The sequence below is a fragment of the Thermochaetoides thermophila genome, assembly GCF_000221225.1.
Source record: "Thermochaetoides thermophila DSM 1495 unplaced genomic scaffold scf7180000011818, whole genome shotgun sequence".
NCBI lineage: Eukaryota > Fungi > Ascomycota > Sordariomycetes > Sordariales > Chaetomiaceae > Thermochaetoides > Thermochaetoides thermophila.
The window spans coordinates 2,735,651-2,756,431 of NW_006383034.1; the positions used below are offsets into that span (position 1 = coordinate 2,735,651).

At 54.8% G+C, this 20,781-nt stretch overlaps 7 protein-coding genes across 7 annotated transcripts; 6 read left to right on the forward strand and 1 right to left on the reverse strand.

The window, feature by feature from the left end:
• Positions 1–2,436: 2,436 nt before the first annotated feature.
• CTHT_0047290 (uncharacterized protein) lies at positions 2,437–4,648 on the forward strand (the record flags this gene model as incomplete). The annotated part of the gene is made up of 5 exons (XM_006695035.1): positions 2,437–2,622; positions 2,941–3,202; positions 3,361–3,525; positions 3,808–4,033; positions 4,483–4,648. The coding sequence occupies 5 exons, from the start codon at positions 2,437–2,439 to the stop codon at positions 4,646–4,648; spliced, it is 1,005 nt and encodes a 334-aa protein (XP_006695098.1).
• Positions 4,649–5,415: 767 nt separating this feature from the next.
• On the forward strand, positions 5,416–7,081 carry CTHT_0047300 (uncharacterized protein; the record flags this gene model as incomplete). The annotated part of the gene is made up of 4 exons (XM_006695036.1): positions 5,416–5,622; positions 5,931–6,326; positions 6,455–6,527; positions 6,684–7,081. The coding sequence occupies 4 exons, from the start codon at positions 5,416–5,418 to the stop codon at positions 7,079–7,081; spliced, it is 1,074 nt and encodes a 357-aa protein (XP_006695099.1).
• A 111-nt stretch (positions 7,082–7,192) lies between these two features.
• On the forward strand, positions 7,193–8,162 carry CTHT_0047310 (uncharacterized protein; the record flags this gene model as incomplete). The annotated part of the gene is made up of 2 exons (XM_006695037.1): positions 7,193–7,488; positions 7,904–8,162. The coding sequence occupies 2 exons, from the start codon at positions 7,193–7,195 to the stop codon at positions 8,160–8,162; spliced, it is 555 nt and encodes a 184-aa protein (XP_006695100.1).
• Positions 8,163–8,451: 289 nt separating this feature from the next.
• CTHT_0047320 (uncharacterized protein) lies at positions 8,452–9,030 on the forward strand (the record flags this gene model as incomplete). The annotated part of the gene is made up of 1 exon (XM_006695038.1): positions 8,452–9,030. One exon carries the CDS (start codon positions 8,452–8,454, stop codon positions 9,028–9,030), a length of 579 nt encoding a protein of 192 aa, XP_006695101.1.
• Positions 9,031–10,386: 1,356 nt separating this feature from the next.
• Positions 10,387–11,714, forward strand: CTHT_0047330 (uncharacterized protein; the record flags this gene model as incomplete). The annotated part of the gene is made up of 2 exons (XM_006695039.1): positions 10,387–10,560; positions 10,614–11,714. 2 exons carry the CDS (start codon positions 10,387–10,389, stop codon positions 11,712–11,714), a joined length of 1,275 nt encoding a protein of 424 aa, XP_006695102.1.
• Positions 11,715–12,153: 439 nt separating this feature from the next.
• Positions 12,154–13,124, reverse strand: CTHT_0047340 (endo-1,3(4)-beta-glucanase-like protein; the record flags this gene model as incomplete). The annotated part of the gene is made up of 3 exons (XM_006695040.1): positions 12,154–12,238; positions 12,297–12,914; positions 12,970–13,124. The coding sequence occupies 3 exons, from the start codon at positions 13,122–13,124 to the stop codon at positions 12,154–12,156; spliced, it is 858 nt and encodes a 285-aa protein (XP_006695103.1).
• Positions 13,125–18,936: 5,812 nt separating this feature from the next.
• Positions 18,937–20,776, forward strand: CTHT_0047350 (uncharacterized protein; the record flags this gene model as incomplete). Its single annotated transcript, XM_006695041.1, has 2 exons — positions 18,937–20,324; positions 20,704–20,776. The coding sequence occupies 2 exons, from the start codon at positions 18,937–18,939 to the stop codon at positions 20,774–20,776; spliced, it is 1,461 nt and encodes a 486-aa protein (XP_006695104.1).
• Between the last annotated feature and the right edge of the window lie 5 nt (positions 20,777–20,781).

Below are 20,781 nucleotides of genomic sequence, written 5' to 3' on the forward strand. Positions count from 1 at the left end.
CAGCGCCTTCAAACTTCGCAGATCGTCGGTAAGATGCCCCAAGATACACATAATCACCCTTGATGCGAGCCCTTCAACCGAGGATTTCCCAAAAGGGGGACATTCACGGTGGGTTTGGATTCATCGAAATTGCTGTCAATACCGCAGAAGCATTCGTACGAATTGTAGCCAAAAATCGTTACCAAAAGGGCCGGCTCGGGCTTCTTTTCGGGGGCCCAGTCAGATGGGAATTCTTCAAAGGGTAAATTTGCTTCTTATGGCCTTTGGGGGATGGAGGAAATGGTAATGAATCCAGCCAGGGAACGACCATGAAGCGGAGGGAGCCACGGTTGGGAAGAGAAACGAAAAAAAGTGATCTATAATGGCCGAGGATCCTTAGGCGTTGAAGTATCATTGGTTCAGTCACCGTTGGGAGTTAGATATTTTTTTTGGGGGGGGGGAAGGGAATTAGAAACAGATGTTTGGAAGGGTTGTCGGTGAAGGTGAGCGCAAAGGAGGGATTATTTCAGTTGTGGCGATAAATAAACTGTATTCTTTGGCAAACGTTCTATCTAGACTAAGTACTAAGCCGTGCCCATGGCGCCGCCACAGGTTTTTTTTCCTTTTTTTTTTGGGGGGGGGCGTCCACCCTAACTCGAAAGGACCTCTCTCAAACGTATGAATTGAGCCGACGGGTAGGCGAAGTCGATATCTAGAGTGACCCTTGCTTCACCATCCTGCGGGCGGCCAAGTGCTCGATGCCCTTGCCAAAGACAGAGAGGAGCCTGATCGGGCGTCAGGCTCTATACCTGCGGGGGTTGCAGCCGGGTTTTGACAACGCGACCATCGTTGTCTGCTTCAACGTTCCGGGAGAGGCCGTCAAGACGATGCAATGCTGGGCCAGATGTCTTGGCCGCTGGGAGGAGCAAGTACCAGACGTGCCGTAGGAAACCTTAAGGTTTATACCGTCTGGGCCGGGTGTGTTCGAGGTAGCGCCCAGAAAAGCGTCCTTGAGCTCGGTGTCTGAAGGGTAGGGAATAAGGCGGGTGGCCAGCTCCCTCAGGGAGACGAGGTTCAAGGCTTCGGACACCAGATGTCCTGGAATCTTGTGTCTGTGATGAGCGAACGGTTTACCAGCATCGCCGTAGACCGGTTGTCGACCAGGCTGGTCCTCCAGCGGAGTATGCAGGCCCGGTCGGCGGGAGATGTGGCGGAGGAGACCTTCTTCTGGTAATATCTCATCCAGAACTCCTTGTAAAGCTTGCGGTACACCAGGCAAGGTTTCAGATCACCATGGGGCACTCTTAGTGCGGGCACCGGGGCGGGTGTGGCCTCGTATAACTCCCGCCCGGACATTCAAGACGATCCAAACATAATCCCCCAGATCCCTGCGGGAGGAAATCAGGACAAGAGGAGGATGGAGGAGGGCGAGTTCAACGGCCGCTGCGTCGAACTTATCGGGAGGGAGAGACGTTGGGGGAGGGTTGGGGGTTGGGGAGGGAGCGGCAGGGCAGGGAGACCACCATAGCCCTATGGTCAGAGGCCCAATGTGTGAACTCTGAGAAGACCCTTGGCGGCCCAAGCGCGAGGTTCAAGACGCTACCGCGGCTATTCATTGGCCCTGAAGGTCGAGGATAGTGAAGTTCCTAGCAGCAATCCACTCAGCGAGCAACTTGCCTCGCGTGTTGAGGAAGATGCGAAGGTCTTAGTCTGGATGGTGGGTGTTAAGGTCGCCTACCACCAGGTGGGAGGGGGAACAGGAGAGATGTCGTAATAAACGCCAGGCTTAAAGCACTGTCGCGTCGTCGGAGCGCATATAGACAGACAAAATAAGGTAACTGAAAAGGGTGACGGGTTGTGGGTAACAGAAGCGGAAAACCGGCGGTGTATGTGGACCGCCGACCTGGTGTAGCGGCTGTCAACTGTAAAGATAGTGAAGCCGGGGTGGCGTCCCATTTTACCGATCACCAAAGTGGTCTCCTAACCCTCCCCTCAACCCCTCGGCTACACCCGAACCAGCCAGGCCGGAAGCTGAGGACACGGTCATCCCGGACGCCCCACCGGTGCATCCCGCTGCCCCGCAGGTTTCGGCTCCCCCAGGGACACCGCGCTACCGGATCCCCGGCCGACGGCCCCAACCCGGGACACGAGAGCACCCCAAATGGACAACACCCCCCACATACTCTGCCCCCCGGTCACCGTGTCCCAAGATAGAGACACGGGATTCCTGCGGCTCCGCACTCCCACGATCCGAGGCGCATTCAGCCCAGCCCGGCAGGCCCCACTTCCCACCCAGAGGAGCGCCTTGTCGGCCTGGATGAACCGATCCAAGATTGCATAGTGGTGTGTAACGACCATGGCACGCACCATTAGAATTATGTCAGCTAATGCCCAACGCTCCATTGCCAAACTGAACGGTGTGCTTCAACGGGCGGTCCAACACCGTTACCAGGTGGTATGCATCCAAGAGTCGCCGGTCCTCTTGGCAAGGTCAAACAGCACCCCGGCTTCACCTTATACGCCCTCGACGACAACTCAACCAGGGCGGTAATCTACATTGACCGCCGGCTGACAGCATCGGCCACAAACGCTCCCAAGCCCGCTCTGGTCTCAGCGACCATGAACGGCCTAACGATTACCAATGTCTACTTACACCCGAATTTCGACTTAGCTACCGACACTTGGCTCCAGCTTCGCTCCCTCCCCCCATAGGGACTGACCTTGGTAGTCGGGGACTTCAATACCCACCACCCTGACTGGGACCCAAGGGCCCGAGCCAACCTAAGGAGGACATGGTTAGAGCGTGGATCGCCTCTCAGGGCTTGCACATACTGAATTCCCAGGCCCTACACACAAAGCCGGCGGGGTTATCGACCTTGCTCCGGGCCCCTCGAGATGCTACGCGGAGTTCACACATTGGGTTTCGGACCACAGAGCTCTCGTTGTCTCTGTTCCCCACAGACCGCCGCAGCAACTGCTGCCCTCCAAACGACTCCCCAAGGGCAAGTTCCAGGAGGCCACACGACTACTCCGAACTCTCCTTTCCCCCCTCCCGCGGCCTTCGAGACCAGACAGGCGCTAGAGGAGTATGCATGGGCTGTGTACGACGTTTTGGCAGGTGTGGTGGGCCGCTTCGCGATCCGTCCCGGCAAACATACGAGGAGCGCCCGGTGGTGGACGGAGGTGCTTGCGACGGCCAGGGAGGTCGAACCAGTGATATACCGTAAGCTATGCAAGGAGGCCCGAACCAATTATATGGAAACAAGGTAGCCTCCGCGACCTCCCCTAGCGATTGGGGCAGGATACTCAGGTGGCGCTCAAGCCCTGTAGACGACCGACCAATGGTGATGGTAGTCGGTGGGCACACGATATCAGACACAGAAGAGATGGCGGCGTATCTGGTCACCCAGGTCTTTCGCCCAGCCGGGGCGCAAGAGGGCACAGGCCTGCCTGCTCGACTCCCGGCACCCCCCGACTGGGCCGCTAAGTTAGCGGCGGTTTCCAACGATGACGAGCTCAAGGACGCCATTCTAGAAGCCACGTCCAGTACGCCAGGTCCGGACGGAGTCCCTTAGCTTTCTTGAAAGCCGCGTGGGACGAGATATGACCAGCGGCCCGGGCTCTTACTGAAGGCTGCATCGCTCTCGGGGCGTTCCCCAAGGCGTTCAAACAAGCAACGGTGTTAACTCTGTCCAAGCCAGGGCAAGACCCGCGCCTATAAAGGCTGGCCCCCCATTACCTTACTCTCGACTTTCGGCAAAGGCATTGAAAGACTGCTGGCCAGGCGCATGACAACGGCCGCGCTAGCTTCGGGGCTCTTTCCCTTAGATGTGGCGGGAGCCGTGCCATCCAGGTCGGCCCTCGACCTGGTGCAGTCTTTGGTACATGACGCGGAGCCGATGGTAAGACAGAGCTACCACGAACTCCTGGTGACAGTCGATGTGGACTCGACGTATCTCTCTGTCGATACGACTAAAACGGAGGTCCTCCACATTCCCCCCGTGGCTTCGGGGCCAAGCGCAATAGAATCAACCCAGCGAGGATCTCAACTAAAGTGGAAAGGGTGTCGTTCTCCCCTGGTAAATTGGTCAAATGGCTGGGGGTCACACTCGACTCCAAGCTGAACCCTGCGACCCAGGCTGCCGCCAGGCGTCAGCGGCAACTTCGATAGTGGGATTGATAAAGCGACTATCTAACACGAGGGTACGGGGCTTTCAGCCGGTGGCGGGCTCTGCTATCTTCAACACTGTCGTCGCCCCCTCTCTTCTCTATGGAATGGTCCAACTCGACACAGGCCCAACGAGGGCCGGCATCCGGGGCCGCCTAGTCTCCCCTGACCAAAACAGCGAACGAAGCGCTTAGGGCGAATTTCCTGGTGTGGTGGACGATTCCATTCTAGTGGCTGTGGGAGCTGGTGGGCCTGTACCCGGACTTCCTAATGGATAGAGAGAAAGCTCGGCGGAGGAGCCGTGTCGAGAGGCTGCCAGCTGACCACCCCTTCAGGTCCGACTTCGCCGACACCCCTACCAAGACTGGTCTCGCCTACATCAGGCGGCAGCGGGCTTCGGGGCCCAGCCCCGATGGGAACCGCGTCGCTTGGGGCCTAGGGCGTGGCTTGGTCTCCCTCCAAACCCCCCGAAAAGGTGCCGGGTACCCCTCCCAGCTATGAGGAGCTGGTGGCGCGCCAACAAGCCCCCGTCGGCCCGTTGGGACGGGCACACAGCGAAGCCGTTTTTAGAGAGCTTTCCCCGGCAATGCCTCGCGCGATGGCTTGCAGAGGCCTCAGGCCACAGTGACTTCGTGGAGTACCACGTGCGGTTTAAATACCCTCCGAGGGCGTTCAAGGAGTGCGCATGCGGCCAACTAGTGTCTAAAGGCCACTTCTTTTCTTATCCACTCACCACGTTTAACAACCCGCTAGCAGGGAGACTCGATCCTAGGGCTTTCCGGTTCTCTTTTCAACTGTTCCAATCTTGATCCTCCCAGATCGAGTTCCTGGGTCAAGCGTTCGACGCGGCCACAGGACTACCCATTCCGACGTTACGGCCCCCTCGTTTCTCCTTTCGCGTGCGGGTCAAGCGCCGTGAAAACAGGGAGCCCGACACCGACTTGGAGGAGTCAGTATCGGAGTTGGAGATCCAAATCCCACTTGCTCTGCAGAAGTAGGTCTTTGCCCCTCCCGGGTATCCATTTTCCCCCCTCCCCCCACCCGGCTACCTTCTTCCTCACAGGTTTTTCCCATCTCAAGGTCTTTCCCAGTGTGGCATGTATATAGGGTATATAGTAGTGTAGCTATGCTTGCCGTCGTCTTGAGCACGACCCAGCGCCCCCAGGGGTGAAGCCGGTCGAAAATTATAATCCAATTCCAATTCCAATTCCCCTGATTCCTGGATCCAGCCAATCATAGGGGGTACTGCGGGGATAAACCAATCAGGAATGGTTAACCTGAGCACTTCGACTCGCAACACCACGACCACCGAGCACCCTCGTCGAGATAGCCCCTCAAGCGCCGGCGTTCTAGCCGCTCTTAAGAGGGTCCGCGAGAAGGTCAAGGAGTTCAACGCCTTCATATCCGTTGCTGAAAAGCTGCTGCGCGCCATCGAGGACGTCGAGAGAAAGCTCGATGGCACTCTGGAAAAGAAGGTTGGGAAGCTTATCATCGCCAGGCTTCACTCCTTTCTCATCCAGTCTACGATGGCTCAGGAGGAGCCAACCCCCCTCCCTCCCCTCCCCCGGAGACTATCGGAGCGCAATCGAATCCTCCAGAACCTTCTCGAACCCCTTCTCCTCTAATATCGACCCAAAACCACACCAACCCGACCTACCAGGGCAGACCACGCACTTACGCTCAGGCAGTAACCAACGGGGGCCAACCCCCCAAACAGAATTGAATTAAATTGTATCTCGACCCGTCTCACCCACCCCCCAAACATTCAGGCCCCACGACTCAGGGCAACCACACCTCCACCCCGGCGCGATACGGAGCGGTCTCGGAGGGGCTCAGCCGTCGCGTTTTCCTCCGTGTCGATAGGAACCACCCAGATAGGCGCAATGCCAAACCAACAAGCATCATCACCTTCCTAGTTGAGAAGTTAGGCTTTCCTAGAAGAGACATCGTCAAGGTTTACCCAGTTAACTCCGGCTTTGCAATCGAGGTCTTCCGCCCCGAATTCCGCTCCTCCTTGGCAGCAAAAGCCAAGGTGCACTACTATCGTATCGACCCGGAGGTGCTCACTTTCGCCTACCTAGTCAAGAACGTCCCGAAGTACATCTTAGCACACGACGGCTCCCGCAGACACACCGACCCTCTGATTGTAGAGGCGGTTGCTGCTGTAACGGGTGACGTGGTCTGTGCAGGCAGGGATCGACAATGGGTCAAATGGGTTAGATGATGGCCACTGACGATGTGGGGTGCACAGCGAAGTCAAGTACTACGTGTAATAATCTTTCTTGGTCCTAAGTGTCCTTGTGTTAGGGAGAGGAGGAACCAAGAGAAGTCTATCATGTCACCGACTGCCAACACAAGGGACACCAGAGACAGGATGGTTGTGAGCGGCACAAATACGTAGTTGATCCCGGAAGATGTCTATAGCCGGATGACCGACGAAAATGAGCCATATGGCTGAGGCATCATGAGGATTATATAAAGGAAGCTGCCCGGTCATCCCTTTCCTTGGACTGCCGTGTCCATGTGACAGCTGCAGTCACCAAGGAGAAAGATTTCAGCGTCCACACTGTCAAGGGCACCCCTGGAGCTTACCTGGTTATCCTCACCAGAAAGGTGACGCCGTTCAGAATATTCGACTCGGATCCTTCGATTCTCCTGAAGCGCAAGGGCAGATTCTACACGTGTGAGCGATGCTTCGGCTTCCACCATAAAGACAAGTGCCGCTCGGCCCCTAGGTGCGGCGAGTGCGGCGCCCCGGCACATAACCACAACCAACACCTTCCCCTCCCCAATGCCCAAACTGGGCCCAGCAAAACCAGGTCACGTAGACTGCCCGGTCAAGCCGAAGGTCTGACAGGGCAAGGTCATGAGATTGACGGACTCCCAAAGGAAGGCCGTCAGGAAGGCCGGCCAGGCGGCTTACCGAGCTGCTAGACGCCGCAACCTTCCCCCGCCCCCACAGAACACCCCTAATCAAGAATGCTCCCCCGGCAGCTCCGAAGGCCCTACCCCAACAAATAATGGGCGACGAGGAGGTCCTCCCCGATGCCCCACAAGCCCTCCGGCGGACAGGGCGTCGGAGCCCCCCAACCTCAGAGCTCCACTCCCACTGCCGCTTCACTTCTCCGGGCTCGCACCGAGCCCCCCCGGCAGCCCGCAGAGCTCGCCAAAATGGCTAGGGCCAGGATCAGAGGTCCGATCGGCGGCTTGAGTACCGGAGTCCCCACTAACCCGGCCCCTCAAGCCCACCCCGCCGCCCGGGTGGAGCCTGAGCAGGAGGAGCATATCGAGGACTGCATCATCGTCAGAACTAGTCTAGACTCTGCCGATGAGTCGGACCTGTAAGATCATCTCAGCCAATGTACAAAGGTCCCTGGCCAACGTCGACGGTGTCCTCCAAAGGGCGGTGAGACACCGGTATCAGGTGGTGTGTATCCAGGAGCCTCCGGTCATCTTCGGCAGGGTTCGATGTCACCCGGGCTTCACCTTTACGCCATCGACGATTCAGCTACTAGAGCTGCGATTTACGTTGACCACCGGCTCTCGGCCTCGGCCCCGACCGCCTCAGAGCACGGGGTAGTCACTATCTCCCTTCAAGCGGTCACTGTAGTCAACGTTTATCTACATCCCAACTTTGAAATCGCTATCAACTCTTAGTGCACTCTCTACTCCTTCATTATAGTGGGGAACTTCAATGCTTATCACCCGGACTGGGACCCCCTGCGCACGCCTCAACCTCAAGGGAGATATGGTCAGGGCGTGGATTGCCGAGAGGGGGCTACATATCCTCAACCCGGAGGGCCTAACACACCGCGATGGCGGGGTCATTGACCTCGCCCTCGGCCCAGCCCGAGCCTTTGCGGAGTTCGCCCACTGGACTTCCGATCACCGTGCGCTAGTCATCTCGGTGCCTAGCCGCCCCTCTAGCTGCCTGCCCCCTCCCAAACGTCTCCCCGAGGCCCGTTTCGAGGAGGCGGCCCATTTACTAAGGTCCTTCCCCCCCAGCCCCGGCTAACTTTGACTCCCGGGAGGAGCTCGAGCAATTTGCATGAGACGTGTTCGATACCCTCGCCAAAGTGGCAGGCCGTTTTTCGACCCGCCCCAACAGGCACACGAAACGAGCCCCCTGGTGGTCGGAGGTGCTGGCCACAGCTAGGGAGACTGACCCCATACTTTACCGCAAGCTCTGCAAAGAAGCCAGGGCGAACTTTTACAGGGAAAGGGTTGCCGCAGCCTGGACCCCGGCGGAGTGGGGCAAGATACTTAGATGACGCATCGGCCATTCGGACGGCCGGCCCACCGTCATGGTCGGGAATGGAAGAGTGATCTCGGACACGGAGCGGATGGCGGCTTACCTCGCTACTCAAGCCTTGGCCTGCAGGGGCCAAGAGGGTTCCCGCCCGGCTTGGCCCGGACCCCGTCTTCCCCCTGAGTGGGCAGTGAGGCTCGCTGACCCACCCAGCGACAACGAACTCAGGGATGCCTTCTTCGGTACTACCTCGAACACACCCAGTCCCGACGGGGTGCCACTGACATTCCTCAGACACACCTGGGAGCTCGTTCGTCCAGCTACCCGGGCTATCGCCGAAGGCTGCATAAAATGGGGGGCCTTCCCTAAGGCCTTCAAACAAGCGACAGTGGTCACCCTCTCGAAGCCCGGGAGGGATCCGCCATCATACAAGGGCTGGCGGCCGATCACTTTGCTTCGACTTTCGACTTTCGGCAAAGGTGTGGAGATGACGGCGGCAGCGCTAAACTCGGGGCTGCTCCCCCCAGACGTTGCAGGAGCCGTCTCATCTAGATCCGCGCTGGACCTCGTCCAGGCGCTCGTGCATGCTGGGATCAACGGCCGCTTGGTCCCATACAGACTCGCATCGGTGTGATCATCTCTTACTAAGGTTGTAAACGCAGCACTGAGGGTGATATTCCCAGTGTGGAGGACAATACCCACCCCGTGACTCTGGTGGCTTGCCGGCCTCTGCCCTGAGTACATCTGGACAGAGAACGGGTACGATGGAGGAACCGAATTGTGATGTTACCGGCCAGCCACCCTCTGTGGATTAGGTTCGCCCGAACCCCTTACCGCGGCTGGTCCCGCTTGCACCAAGCAGCCTCTGGCCTGAGGGCTAGGCGCCAGTGGGAGCCCAAACACGCGGACATCAGGGCGTAGCTTTACTTCCCTTCCTCTCCTCCCAAAAAACGTCGCGTCCCTTCCCCGGACATGCACAGATGGAGGCAGGCCAACAGACCCCCCTCGTCTCAATGGAGCGGGCATTCAGCCAACCCTTCCTCGAGAAGTTTTCCCGGAAGTGCATCTCCCGGTGGCTGGCAGAGGCCTCGGGTCACGGCGACTTCCTGGAGTACCACGCGCGGTTCAATCACTCCCCAAAGGCTATTAAAGAGTGCCCCTGCGGCGGTGTAGTTTCCAGAGGCCACTTCTTTTCCTGCCCTCTCACCTCCTTCAACAACCCACTTGCCCGCAGGCTAGACCCAAGGGCTTTTTGGTCATCCTTCCAGCTGTTCGTCCAGGGCCTCCCAGGTCGAATTCTGGGGGCAAGCCTGGGACGCTGCCACAGGGCATCCTATCTCATTACCACTCCTCCCTCGCTCCCCCCTCGCAAGCCCGCCCCAAGCCCAACGTGCTGATCACCTAGCTTCCGAGCCTAACGACCCGGAGTAGGTCCCGACGAGGCACATACCTGGGGCCGGCCGGTTTCAAGAACCTTCCCCTGTGCATAGTACACCACACTCCCTCTAACCCACTCCGGTTTATCCTATGCGTCTTTTTCCCGGCGTTACCTGTATTTAGTCCAACTTAGGTAGCTTTTGCCCGCCAGCGTCGTAAGCACGACCCAGCACCCTCGGTGGTGAACCCGGTCGAAAAATAGGATAACGGAAACGGTATCGCTAACAGTGGGAACAAAGGGATCCATTTTTAGCCGTTGACGCTTATCCCTTTTGGGCGCCTCAGTTCCAGAAACATAAGAATTCATAGCGCATCTTGCCTGGACATCCCCGTTTCATGGCCATTGCAAAGATGTTCCGGCACAATGGCGCGATTTCTAAGCAAAGTGGGCCCCTTAAAACATCGACAACTTTCTGGAAGAACTTTAAAGCCTTCTTCATATGGGCATTTTAAAGCCATCGATTCCTCTCATCGAGCGTGATCTCATCCCCTTACTAGAGAGCTTATCTCACCTTTTAAGAACCATATCCCCACACTCACTGAGTCAAACATAATGGGGTCCCTTCCCGACGTCGACATCGAGCCAGCCCCGAACCTCTCCTACTTCACGCCAGCGCAGAACCCGCCGGCTGGTACGGCAGCAAATCCACAAACCAGTGGGAAGCCTGTACCAAAGCTCTTCCAGCCGTTGACTATCCGCGGTGTGACCTTCCAGAATCGCTTGGGTGTAATGCCCCCACACTCACTCATAAGCAGTGCAGGTAGACTGACTTTGTCAAGGTCGCCCCTATGTGCCAGTACTCCGCCCAAAATGGCCACATGACAGACTACCACCTCATGCACTATGGCGCTCTGTCTCAGCGGGGCCCAGGCATGATCATCATCGAGGCCACGGCCGTGACCCCCGAGGGCCGCATTACCCCCCAAGACGTTGGCCTTTGGGATGACTCGCATATTGCCCCGTTGAAGAGGGTAATCGACTTCGTGCACAGCCAGGGCCAGAAAATTGGCGTGCAAATTGCTCATGCGGGCCGCAAAGCGAGCACAGTTGCGCCGTGGAAGATGAACGAAGCGATTATCGCCACCGAGAAGGTCGGCGGGTGGCCGGATAGAGTCGTTGGACCGAGTGAAGTGCCTTTCTCTGCGGCTTTCCCCAGCCCAAAAGCCATGAGCAGGGAGGATATTGAGCAGTTCAAGCGAGACTGGGTTGCCGCTGTGAAGAGGGCCGTCGCTGCGGGTGTGGATTTTGTCGAAATCCACAACGCTCATGGGTACCTCCTGTCCTCCTTCCTTTCTCCCCAAGCAAACACCCGCACCGACGAGTACGGAGGTCCCTCGCTCGAGAACCGGATGCGCCTTCCTCTGGAAATCGCCCAGCTTACTCGCGACGCGGTCGGCCCTCATATCCCCGTCTTCCTGCGCGTCAGCGCAACCGACTGGGTTGAGGAGACCCTGCCCGAAGAGAGCTGGAAGCTGAGCGACACCGTAGTTTTTGCTCAGAAGCTCGCAGAGCAGGGCGCCATTGATCTAATCGACATCTCCTCTGGCGGCGTGCACTCCCAACAGAAAGTTAAAAGCGGGCCTGCGTTCCAGGCGCCGTTCGCGGTGGCGGTTAAGAAGGCTGTGGGGGATAAACTAGTTGTTGCGACCGTCGGTGCGATCACAGATGGTCGGCAGGCGAATCGGTTGCTGGAAGAGGAGGGGCTGGATGTGGTGCTTGTTGGAAGGGGTTTCCAGAAGGATCCTGGGCTGGCGTGGACATTTGCGCAGCATTTGGGGACGGAGATTGCAATGGCTTCACAGATTAGGTGGGGCTTTGGGGGGAGAGGCGGGTCGCCCTATATTGATCCCTCGGTGTACAAGCAGAGCATTTTTGAGTAGAGGTTAGGGGGTTAGAGATACCAATAGATGCATGTGTCTTTAGAGGTGAGAATTGGATAGAGCTAGCTTCTATTCCATATTTGTCATGCGGATCGAGCCCCTGACGGGAGCCAGGGAGACAAATGTTACACAGTGAATTGACTGTATGTCATCTCGTATGTGCTGGGTCTATGACCTCAAAGTGATGTACAAAAGGGCGGGGATGTTGCCGGAGAAGAATCAAACTTGCCAAGCAGAAGAAATATCATGTAACCCTAATCCTGAACGCCCAGTAACGAGAGGATGGGTATCCAAAACTTCTTTGCTGACCATTGACATGATGCAGTCTTTTGAGTGAGGCCATCCCTTAAGCTGGAATTACCCCTGAATCCGACTGACGAACTCTTTCAGAATGTCGGGTGCCCAAAATATCCAAGGAGACTGATCGCCCGCCAACTGCCTAGGTCGACTGGTAAACAGCAACGCGGTCAACCTCCATCATGCTGCCCCAGCTGTCAAGCGTCGCGTCGTTCGGGTCACCAGGCCTGTGGTTTGTTAGCCACCAGTCCCTTAAATCCCTCGTCCCTTGGGTAAAGAACTCACCAATTACCCCCGACAGCGACGTTCAACACAAAGAACATCGGGCTCCTCGCTAAGCTCTTCCACACCTTCTCATCTCCAATCGCCGCCCCACTAATCTCATGAAAAACCGCCCCATCCTTTAACCACCTAATAACCTCCCCCCTCCAGTCTCCGCCATTCGTCCTATCGACCTGTAAAGCCCAGTTATGCCAACCATAATCCTCCAACGACACAGTTCCTCCCCTGCCAATAGGCTCATTGCACGGTCCACCAGACGCGTTCCCATCCGGCCCACAATGCACCGTGCCATACGCCGTCGGCAAGCCGTTCACCGTCTCCATGATATCCAGCTCACCGCACTGCGGCCAGGGTGTGCCGTGACGGACGGACTCGCCCAGCATCCAGAAGGCAGGCCACAGGCCTTGCTTGTTGGCTTGGACGTTGTTGCCGAAGCGGATGTCAGCTGTGAAGAGCGTGATCTTGCCAGGGGCAGGGGTGAAGGCTTGGAGGGACTCGATGCGGGAGGAGGTCCATTTGCCGTTGGACTTGAGGGGCACAAGTTGGACGGTTGAGCCGCCGGAAATTTGGAGATTGCGGTTGGAAGTCGTGTATGTTTGGACTTCGTTGTTGTGGTGCAGACTTATACATGTTAGTACCTTCGTCTGTCTGGGCTAGTAGAAGGGAAAGGACTTACTCAGTGATGATCTTCCACTTGTCCCGGTCTGGAAGGGCGCCAGCTGGACCGTCAAACTCGTCACCCCAGATGAGCTGGAAGCCCGGGACGTTGGCGAAGGGCCGGGCCTGGGCTAGAGAGAAAAGGGAGAGCAGCAGGGTCGCGGCAGAGCGCATGGTTATCAGCACAGTTTGTGTGTCTCGTCCGGTAAATCTGAACCCTGAAAGAATGTCGTTGTCCAGAGACTAAAAGAATGGGAAGCAGGAGCTGCAGTTCTGGCTTGAAGACAAGGCAAATATACTTTTACTACCTAGGTGATATAACCGGTAAGTCTAGACCAACTGCCACCAAAAACTCAGAGGGCAATATTGATGTAGATGAAAAGAGAACGGCCTGCGGTCAGGAATTACTGGGAATGGAAATGTAACAAGATGAAAAAGAGCGAATAGGTTACGCGAACACCTGGCGTCTGGAGTAAAGAATGGAGTCTGTTGAGCAGCAATGCTAGCTCACCGAAAAGAACGGGAGTGTACAGCAACGGAAAAGACACGACGGTGGCCGTATGCGTGGGTGTGGAAGAAAAAGAGAGGCGGAATTGGAAAGCAGGTACATATTGCCCATGACAGGCGTATATGCAGATATATGCCGGCCATCTTGACATGCCGCCCCCGGGAACTTCAGGGGGTAAGCTCGGCAGACCATCCAGCGGCGAGTCACTGGCGCTCGAAGCCCCCAGGCGGACGGCGCTGATTTGGAGGGGAGGGGCTGAGCTGTGAAGGGGTTGCAGTGGTCGAAACAACATGCCAGCAGTGGATGGAGTTTATTTTGCCCAGGGTAGCCAGCTGTGGGAGAGCATGCCTGATGGTGGCTGCTTTGGATGAAAAGCGGTTTCAGGAGGGAGGGGGTTTGGTGGATCATTGATGAACAGCGCTGCCGTTGACGTCGTCAGTTTGTCTGGCACGACATCAACCAACTCATCTTCCTTACCAAACCGTCAACAGCAGCTCAATCCTCTCATCAGTTGCCCTCCATCCATCCTCACCACGAACGTTGCCAGCTTCAATCCTCGATCATGGAGGAAATGAAAGCCCCACCATCGTCTTCATGCGCTCGTTACTTCGCCGTCTCAAAAACATGAAACACGGGGAGATCCACCCACCAACCTGCGCCACTGGGATACATGTGCAGGTACTGGGTATCTTGGCGCCACGGTGGGATCAGCGTTGGCGTTGGAGTGGAGGGGCGCTTAGAGCACCCTCAACGTTGACAACAACCTGCATCGTCCAGATTTGCCGAGTCAAGAGTCCTAATGGAAATATTTTCCGTAAGTAAAACCACGGAGTATTCAATCCGTGTTCACGATCTCCTTCCAGAATCCAGTGTGGTGGCGAGTTGGACCAACCCGATGACAATCTTTTGCCAGGGGTTGTCTCTGGTACTGGTATCGATACCTGCACCGAGTGGAGTCCATACCCTTTGCCTGATGGCTTGGCAGGGGCGCGGTTGGATGGTGAGCTACGACAGCAGTGCACCATGGAAAAGTGACGGCACTCGCGCCGCGATGGGATTCTGCATGATGCCATTGGCCTGGGCCACGAAGTCGAGCTTTCATGAAGCCTCCCGCGCAAACAAACACGGTTTGCTCCGTGGACGGTGCTTTTCTCCGATTGATTGGAAGATTGAGGTTGACCAATCCCACGATGGGGTTGGCCGGGGAAAATGTCCAGAGTCACAGCCGTTGACGTCTTCAGCATGAGGGGCATCTCGTTGAGCTCAATGCTTGACAGCTCAAGCTTCCGAATCCTACAGGACATCATTTGCCGAGGCGTACCTCCACCGTGGACAGCATGCTTTCCGATGTAGTCTCAGTCTTCAATACCTCCTTCCGTATCCTTGTCGTTAGGCTATGGACGGAGCATTTCGTCCTGTCTTTTCTCGGCATCAACATTTGATTCTGTCAAAAGGTGGATTAACATCTTCGGATGCTTTCCTCCTGCGCATCATTGGTGTTCCATATTTTTTGTTCTATTGGACAGGGGAATTATTATGGCCGCTGCGGTCAAGCCTATTACTGATCTTATTGAAAATGAGGGGTTACGACGAATTTGTGCGCAGCTGAAGCTTAACCAAATAAGTGAACTTGGGCTGCACTCGATATTGCCCAATCCATACGCCACCGTGACGGTCGTAGTAAGCAAGCTCGAGGCCATCTGGCTTACAAACCTCATCCCAGGCACATGAGAATGGGTTTATGCCATACTTGGTTCTCAGGACTGTGAAAGAGAGGTTAGCATCCGCTGAACTTAAAAAGGTGTAAAGAAAGAGAAAACGGGAAGCTGGAAAGCAATAGGTGATAGGTTGCACGCGTGCGCATATCACTTACTTGATTTAGTAAACGTTGCCAATGTGAACGAAAGCATAGCACGGCAAAGGTCGCGAGCTGGTGATAGTCACGGAGAAGACACTTTGGGTCCATACCATCCGCCTGTCCGTCATGAGTGCGTGCTGCTGAGATGTACCGAGTGTTGTCTCTGTATTTGGCAAAGTCCTCTAAGCACATTCGCTCGAAAACAACAACTTTAGCCATGTAGTCTTCCTTGGGGAGTGGATCTTACAAGACTGGATTTAGAGTCGAGAGAGTTATCTTCTGAACGGCATCTTGGGCCACGAAAGGCGTTGTGTTCTACCCTGCCGTGCGGATCATTTTCGTCGACGAGATCCAGGTGCTGCTTTTAACAAACTTGCACAGCATTTGGTATTCGTCGCCCAGTTCCTGTCATTCCTTGCGTTTGTTTTTCATCTTGTGGAAAGCGTTCACCTTGATTGAGCTATGTAAAGCATGCATTGCAGCCGCAGCAGACGGATGTTCGTCGTAGAACCGGCATGCAAAACAGGAAAAACTGGGATCGTCAAAGACTGTCCTTGTCGTTCCGTTGCATCACTTAAATCTCTTGATCAGATATTCACTATTTGTTGCGCTCTCAGCATGTCTCTATATGTCGTCAGCTGGTGATATTCAAGCAGCTCAGGGCTAAACAGCGGATGATATTCAAGGAGAAGAGGGTATTTTCGGCAGGTCTCCCCATCGAGAGCCATCCCGAGTTCTAGCAACTCGAGAAGACCAGGCTCATTTCTCTTGCATGGCCTTGACAAACTGAAACACAATGTCAAGCAGTCGTCGCATACGAAGTGAGAGATCTCCATCAGTGTTACCATGACTTTGTCCTCTTCCTCAGCCGTCCAAAGGATTGGTCTTGCGAATTCAATGAACTTTTGGTTCAGAGAGGAGGAATGGTTGAAATCGTGCAGAGCTTCCAGCAGGGACGACGATCAGAAAGCATTCGTTGAGTCTGCCCTCGTATGTCCCTCAAAAGCCACCCGGAAAGCTTTAGTGTCAGCCGCTGCTGGTCAAGCGAGGCATTCTTCAAATAGTGGATCTGTTTTGTAGTTCGGCGCTTGAACTGCTTTCAGAGCGACTCAATATGACGGCGAGTATGGCTCACGATAGACTCCATACGAGGAGACAGGACAGAAATAGATTTTCGACAGTTTCGGGATGTTTTATATCCTCTCGAAGCTGCTCTAGCTTCACCATCTGACGGCAAATATTGGCGCTGAGAACGTGCATGTCCTTTGGTGTAAGGTATTGGGCCCACTAGAGGAGGAGAGCTAAAACCACGCAAACGAGGAGCTCATACTCAAATTGGCCGACCTCACGGCCAACTTCGAAGGAGAGAAAATGTGTAATCCCAACTCTCAAGAAGAGCCAAAAAGGTGAGTGTATCCAGGACTGACCCTTGGAGCAGGAAACGTCATCTCTTACTCGCTTAAGGAAAAGTGAACGGAAACTCGGCAATCATTTGCCCCTATAACTGCCACCATCTTGGAGCTCAAGATGGTCAGCACACAGTGATCTCTGAGCTCATGGCTGCTGACTCCAGCCTTGAAAACCTGAGTCGCAAATTTAGATCCGATCGATGCTTTCTTAAGAAACCTGGTCAAGGCTGACATGAAGCCTGTGTCGTTGAATGCTTCGTCCTTGATGCTGCACGCGACTTCCAATAAGTCTTAGCGGAGGCCGTCGTTTCCTGCAAGGATATCTTGGTTTATCGCTGAGCTTCAAAACTTCGAACTTCATCTCCGTGCTTACTCACTGGTTAGCAGCTGAAGGCAGACAGTATCCTTCTCATCAAGCATACTCAGTATGACGATGGATGAACAGGCCTGCATTCTGGGCTCGAATGTGAAGCAAGAGAGCGTCGGTGGGCAACATTGAACGCAGTTTATGGATGAGAATTCCCTTGTTGATTTTGCCAGAATGACTTATGAGCGAGAACTGATCAGAGAACGACGAATTACTCTCCAGGCATCCAGGCTTGGAGACGGTGAATACCCATGGGCATCCTCCATGATTCGAACTGCATTCGCAGCGTATTGACAAAGTTTGCCTCAACGAGGTCAAGGCTCTCGTTCTCAGTTGCAAGTATGCGATTTGGTAGGTACAAGTGATTGTAAACCAAGTTGTCAAGGTCACTCATGATTACCGCCATAGCCTGCCACCAAATCGCAAGGCAAAGTGGTACTAAATGAGGGAAAGAGGAGAACGGTGGGTGTCTACTTGACTTGGCGGATTACGGAGAGGATATTGGAAAAGTGAGCGCCCTCTTTCAAAAGAATAATTGGATCGGGTCGGTTTTGGGGGAGGAAAAACGCGTCCCCGTTTATTGAATGCGGTGCAGCTGATCATGGCGAGGAATGCCGTTTGTTTTAATCCGGTTTTGGTGTCAGGTATACTTAGTGGTGGGTTGGGCATTACCAAGTATGGAGACCCGCCTGTTTACAGTAGTTGGAGAAAAGAAGGGAAGGAGGGATAAAAGATAAATGTAAACGAAAGCAAGCATAGAAGAAGAATGAAACTGCCTTAAAAGCTAGGTTCGACAGATTTCTTGGGTCTTCTCTTACCCATCTTATCATAGGTCATTGTCGACAAGTCTCAGCCTTAATGTAGGCTCTAACTCATTTGTCCAGATTGCTAGAACAGCATTCTACATGACATCTAACCTATCCTGGGCTTGCGCCTTACCCAGACCTCTTTGTCGCCGCTATCGGCATCCGCGCCATTCGGGTCACGTAGTTGGACTTCCCAAACGTTTAGCTTATAGCTCCCATGATCAGATATTCCGGTAAATAAGTCAAATGACCAGTTGTGCTTGGGACAAGTCAGGCCTGCGCTGAGGACGATGCCAAAATCCTCGATGTCGAACGGGACGCCTTGCGAGAGAGGATATGAGGAGTGAGGACATTGCTAGCGGCAAATAGCAAGTTAGCAAGCTGACATTACTGGTTGAGGATTGTAGAGGATCGCGTCACACATGGTCAATAGCATGGATGGTCCCGCGGTAGTTGAAGACCAACACCTGATCTGTCAAATCCTGCACAACATTGTCGGGTACAACCTCAACCTCCTTTGCTTGAGAAGCATCATTTCTAGGGACGTGAAAGACTTTACATCCTGGTTGGTCCTTGGAACCATGCTTTCCGCAGATTCTGGGCTCATTGTCGTCGAGGGCAACGTCAGGATATGAAGAGGCAAGCCCGACTGAGAACCATTCTGTGCCGCTTTTTGACGGCATACAAAACGGGTTCACAAACATCTTCAAGCTCTACTGCACCGCAGAAGCACCATGCAGGCCTGACTGTCAGTGTATCTTAGCAATCATTCCCAAAAGCTAGTTGGGCTGCTGTTGTCGTGACGTTCGTAAGAATCGGAATTTCCCGTGAAGTTCGCGAGGAAACCAAGATAAGCCAATCGGATGACAAGTTGATAGCTCCACATCCCTCTCAATGTCAGCCGCACAGTATATGGAATCCACAAATTCCAAGACATCCAGCCCACCGTCCACTTGTCGGATGCGGACCCTCGTTCGACTCTCAGAGACAATGATAAGAAGTTCCTTCACACAAAGCAGATAACACAACCTCAAATCAATGCAGTCTGCAGCCCAACCAGCAGAAGCTGGCCGGCACGCCCTACGCGGAGCGTCGGTGCTGATACTGCTGCAAGTCGCGTCACGAGCCATCACCTTTGTGGCGAACCAACTGCTGCTGCGCTTCCTCACTGCACCATTGCTTGGCGTGTCAACGCAGCTTGAAGTCTACTACTTGTCGGTCATATTCTTTGCCCGGGAAAGCCTGCGTGTCGCTATTCAGCGTCAGAACTCATTCGCTCAGAATGGTTGTGAGCAAGAAAAATCTACGAGCAACTCGACGGGAGCCCAAGCGGTAGTCAACCTCGGCTATCTGTCTTTCGCCTTGGGTATCCCTCTTGCCGTCATCCTAGGGTCACTTTATTTGCAATCACTCAGCGCGACAACGTTGCAATCAGCACCAAACCTTGTGGTGTCCCTCTACATCTACGGCTTCGCTGCCGTCCTCGAGCTTGCATCGGAACCTGCCTTTGTGGTCATGCAGACTCGCCTACAATTTGGCACCAGAGCAACAGCTGAATCCTTTGCCACCTTCATCCGTTGTCTAGTTACTCTAGCCTCAGCGGCATGGGGTGCCGGTCGGGGACTGGGTGTCCTGCCATTTGCCCTTGGCCAGTTAAGCTACGGCTTTGGCCTTCTGGTCGTTTACTCCTGGCGTGCTAACTCGCTCGCAAAGTCCGAGGGTTTCTCCCTTCTTCCGAGACGTATTCCTCAAGTATCCAGCAACGATAAGCCGACAGAAAGCAAGCCGGAGATAGGCCAATCAGATGCACCCCCATCTCCTTTTGTGCTGTCGTGCTTCTATCGACCGACCTTGCAGCTTGCTTCAAGCATGATGGCCCAGAGTGTAGTCAAACACATCCTAACCCAAGGCGACATGTTCTTGGTAAGCATCTTTTCCACTCCCACAGCTCAAGGCGTGTATGCCCTTGCAAACAATTATGGCGGTCTGCTCGCTCGTCTTGTCTTCCAGCCAATCGAGGAAAGCAGTCGCAGTTACTTTAGTCGGATGCTGTCCCCTTTGACAGCTTCCGTGACATTATCTTCGCAGAAAGAAAGTGCAGATCAACTGAAGGGAAGAACGAGTGATGATCGGCATCACAAAGCGGCTTCCCACTTGCAGTCTCTCCTCAAGTTCTACCTGCTCCTCTCTCTTGTCATTACTACCCTGGGCCCAGCAGCTGCGCCTTCAATCCTTGCGCTTATCACCGGCCCGCGCTGGGCAGGCTCTGGCGCAGGCGATTGTCTAGCAGCGTACATGTGGTACATTCCATTTCTGGGTGTCAACGGAGTGGTTGAGGCCTTTGTCGCATCCGTCGCAACTGAACGAGAGGTGCATCAGCAATCTGCATGGATGGGCGTGTTTTCGGCGGTCTTCGCCATTGTTGGGTTCGTCTGTCTGAGGGTGCTTCATTGGGACGCAATTGGCCTGGTTGTAGCAAACGCAATCAACATGCTGTGCCGAATTGTGTGGTGCGGGGTCTTTATCTCACGATACTTCAGCAAGAGAGGGATAAGATTCGATATTTTCGAAGTAATGCCTTCGCCATGGGCATTGCTTGCCGGGACGGTGACATACCCCGTTGTCAAGCGTGCTGTTTCTGCACAGCCGCTTGCCTCAGCCTTAATCTTAGGTGTTTCCAAACAGGCAATAGTTCAGCTTGCCTTGGTAGCATCAATCGCCCTTCCTTTTATGGCAGTAGTGTATGTCGCTCCCAGTTCTATTATTCTCAGTACCCGCTGTGCTAACTTGTCGCGGAAATAAAAGGGGTCTGTCAGAACGAAAGTATCTATACACCGCGATTAAGGCCTTTCACGGAGGCCAGCTGTACCGCTCATAGAGCCG